This window comes from Chaetura pelagica, unplaced genomic scaffold (genome assembly GCF_000747805.2).
Source record: "Chaetura pelagica isolate M959 unplaced genomic scaffold, ChaPel_1.0 scaffold1598, whole genome shotgun sequence".
NCBI lineage: Eukaryota > Metazoa > Chordata > Aves > Apodiformes > Apodidae > Chaetura > Chaetura pelagica.
Genome location: NW_009954269.1, coordinates 161837 through 164897, shown reverse-complemented (window position 1 = coordinate 164897; position 3061 = coordinate 161837). Strand labels below are relative to the sequence as shown.

The 3061-nt window shown below is 61.7% G+C and overlaps 1 protein-coding gene across 1 annotated transcript in view; it reads left to right on the top strand.

The window, feature by feature from the left end:
* Positions 1–1344, top strand: part of ZNF687 (zinc finger protein 687) — a 9371-nt gene extending 8027 nt beyond the window's left edge. Inside the window, 2 exon segments of the mRNA XM_010003791.1 lie at positions 213–354; positions 871–1344. Coding sequence (XP_010002093.1) covers positions 213–354; positions 871–1344 — 616 coding nt within the window.
* Positions 1345–3061: the final 1717 nt, after the last annotated feature.

Here is a 3061-nt window from a genome sequence, read left to right as displayed (position 1 = left end):
GTGGTTGAAGAACAATCGGGATTGAACAAGTGTCTTGGAAGTAGGAGGGAAAGGAGGTACTGGGAGGGACTCTGGAGTTTTATACCCTCTGGAGGAACCTGGACGAGCCCGTTTGGGGTTAGTGGGTGGTCAGGATGCCAGAGCCAAGGGTTCCCAGGACGGGGCTCGGCTCCCGGCTGCGCAGCGCGGCGTCACGCCTGCTCTGCCGGCAGGTACTGCACCGAGGGGAAACGGACCTTCAGCAGCCGCCTCATCCTGGAGAAGCACATCCAGGTGCGACACGGGATCAAGGTGACAGACCAGGCGAAGAGCCAGGAGGTGGTTATTGCCCGGATAGGGACCGGACCCACGCAGGTACCAGGGCTCTGTGGGCTTGGGGTGCTCACAAAGGGCCGGGGCCTCGGGGGGGTTTTGGGCAGGGCCGAAGGCATCGCTCTGACCCAGGCTCTGCTCTGCTCCTGCCCCCACATGTCCGGCAGTGCCAGGACCCACCAAGGCCCAGCACCCACTGGGTGGGTGTGGGCCCTATCTTCCTTGTTCCCTGCCTCTCCCTGCTGGCATGGCTGGGACGGAACTTGGCAGCCTCAGCCTCTCACTGGGAGGGAAGGGAAAACACCCCTCTTGCCTGGAGCTTCTTTAGGAGTAGTGAGGGGCACGGGCAAGACCAAGGCTGCTGTGGGAGCCCCTGGGCTGGGGTTACGGGGCAGGGGGACAGCTCCTGGGGCAGGGACACAGGTCCTGGGCTGGGCCAGGCCTGTGGAGCCTTGATCTGAGCAAATACCTGTGGGAGTGGGTGGGAAAACCCCGAGGAGGCCAAGTCCTTCCAGGAGCTGCTTGAATCAGGAAAGCTGATCCCACCCATTTCCACAGGTTTCTGGGAGGAAGCGGAAACTTTCCTCAGACGAGGGCGACTCGTGCAGCGAGGAGCCTGACAGCACCACCCCCCCCTCCAAGACCCCCAAGGGCGACCGCAGGGCCCCTTTCCGCTGCCGCAAGTGCGGGTACTTGGCCAGCAGCGCCGCCGACTTCCAGGAGCACATTCCCCAGCACCGGACTGACGAGAGCTCCCACCAGTGCCGCGAGTGCGGCCTCTGCTTCACCTCCCAGGTCTCCCTCAACCGCCACCGCTTCATTACCCACAAGAAGAAGAAGGGGGCAGGGGAGCTGGAGGAGCCGGGGCCGCGCAGCCCCCGGGAGGGCGGCGCTCAGCACCCGCCCGACGGGAAACTGAGCTGCAAGGTGTGCGGCCGCGGCTTCGACAGCCAGCTCAACCTCAAGACACATTTCCGCACCCACGGCATGGCCTTCATCCGCGCCCGCCAGAACGCCAGCCCCGACAACTAGAGCCCCCGGGGGGAGGCACAACCAGGGTGCTCGGGGGGCTGCGGGGCCCTCCTGGGCTGCTCCTCCTGGGCAGCGTTTCTACACGGGCTCGGATCAAGGAGCCATGAAGAGCAACCAGGACCTGGCTCACGCCTCGGCCAGTGTCCCCCATGGGTGGGGGTCTCAGAACCTCCCCCCTGCCCCAGGCAGGAATTGTGGCTGCCACCTTGTACAGGGGACGAAGGGCAGAGTCAGGACCTGCTGCCCCACTCCTGGGGAGAACAAATAGTTTGTTCACTGTTGGCTGCTCTGTCCTCAGCCCACAGCCTGTGGGGAGGGACAGTTGCCTTCGTCCCGTGGGGATGAGGAGGGGAGGACACCTCCACCCCACGCTCACAAGCCCAAGTCTCAGCTCTTCTTTCACACCACGAGTCTCTTCCCAGATAAGGGAAGGGGCGCCCGGCCAAGCAGGCCCTAGGGACCAGGGGGTGTCTCCACCACAGGACAGAGACATCTGAGCTGGCAATGACATCACAGCAAAATCCACCTTTTTTTGTTTTTCTCTTTTTCCCCCTCTCCTTGGGAATGTTGCTCATTTGGTATTTTCCCGGGAGCCCCGGGGAGAGGCCGATTCCCTCCATCATCACAGAGAAAACCCCTCTCCCCCCAGCCCCTCTGGGCTCCACTCGCTGGCCGGACACACCACGTCCCTGGTCACCATCCCGGAGGTGGCACCGGCCTTGGGACACTCGGTGCCCCCAGAACAGCTGCAGCTCCCCCAGGAGGAGGAGATGGTTGTTTGGCAGAGGAAAGTAAAGGCTCTGGGGGAGCCTGGAGGGAGAGTGGTGGCACCAGCACCTCCTGGAACCGACACCCCAGCACCAACACCCCCAGCACCAACACCTGGAACCAACACCCTGGCACCAGCACCTCCTGGCACCAACACCCCCAGCACCAACACCTCCAGCACCGTGGAGCTGCCCCAGAGCTGGGGTGGGGGAAGACGACAGGACTTTGGGGTCCCTCTGGCTCTGCCTGTGGAGGAACCAGGAGGAGATGAAGCTGCTGCCAGAGCCCAGGACAGACCCACTGATGGTGAGTCTGGGGGGGCTCTTCCCAGACCCTGGTGTCACCCGCTGCCACTGACCCCACACACACCCCCTTCCTGCTCAGCTCCGGGGGCTCTGCCACCCCCACCCTGGGCTCGGTGTCACCAGCTGCTCCCCCCGTTGTGCCCCAGGTCCCCAGCACAGCGGGGCCCTCCCTGCGTTCCCCCTTGTCCTCCCCGGAAGGAGAAAATACAAAACAAAACAGCCTGAAAAGAAACTTTCTCCTCGCTCTGTTCGTTAGCGCCTGTGCTTGGGGTAGGGTGTTTGTGTGAGTCATTATTGCAGTAACTTAACTTCGGGCTCCTTCCCTCGTGATCCCCTCTAACCGTGTAAACTTGTATCATACACTAAAAGTGACAAAGCGAACCTACTGTTGTGATCTGGGGTTTTGTTTTTTGGTTTGGGTTGGTTTTAGTTCTTATTTCTCTGGGGTGGGGAAGGCTGGTTTTCCAGGGTTGGGCCTTTGGGTTCTGTTCTTTCTTTTCCCTCCCTTTATTTTTTTTTTTTGTCTCTGGAAGCTTGAGGGGGGTCCCTCCCAGCCCCCCCGTGGCTGCAGGTGGGCTCAGCTGAACACACACCCAGAGGTGGGGGCAGCTTTTAAAATAAAAAGGAAGGAAAAAACAACCAAA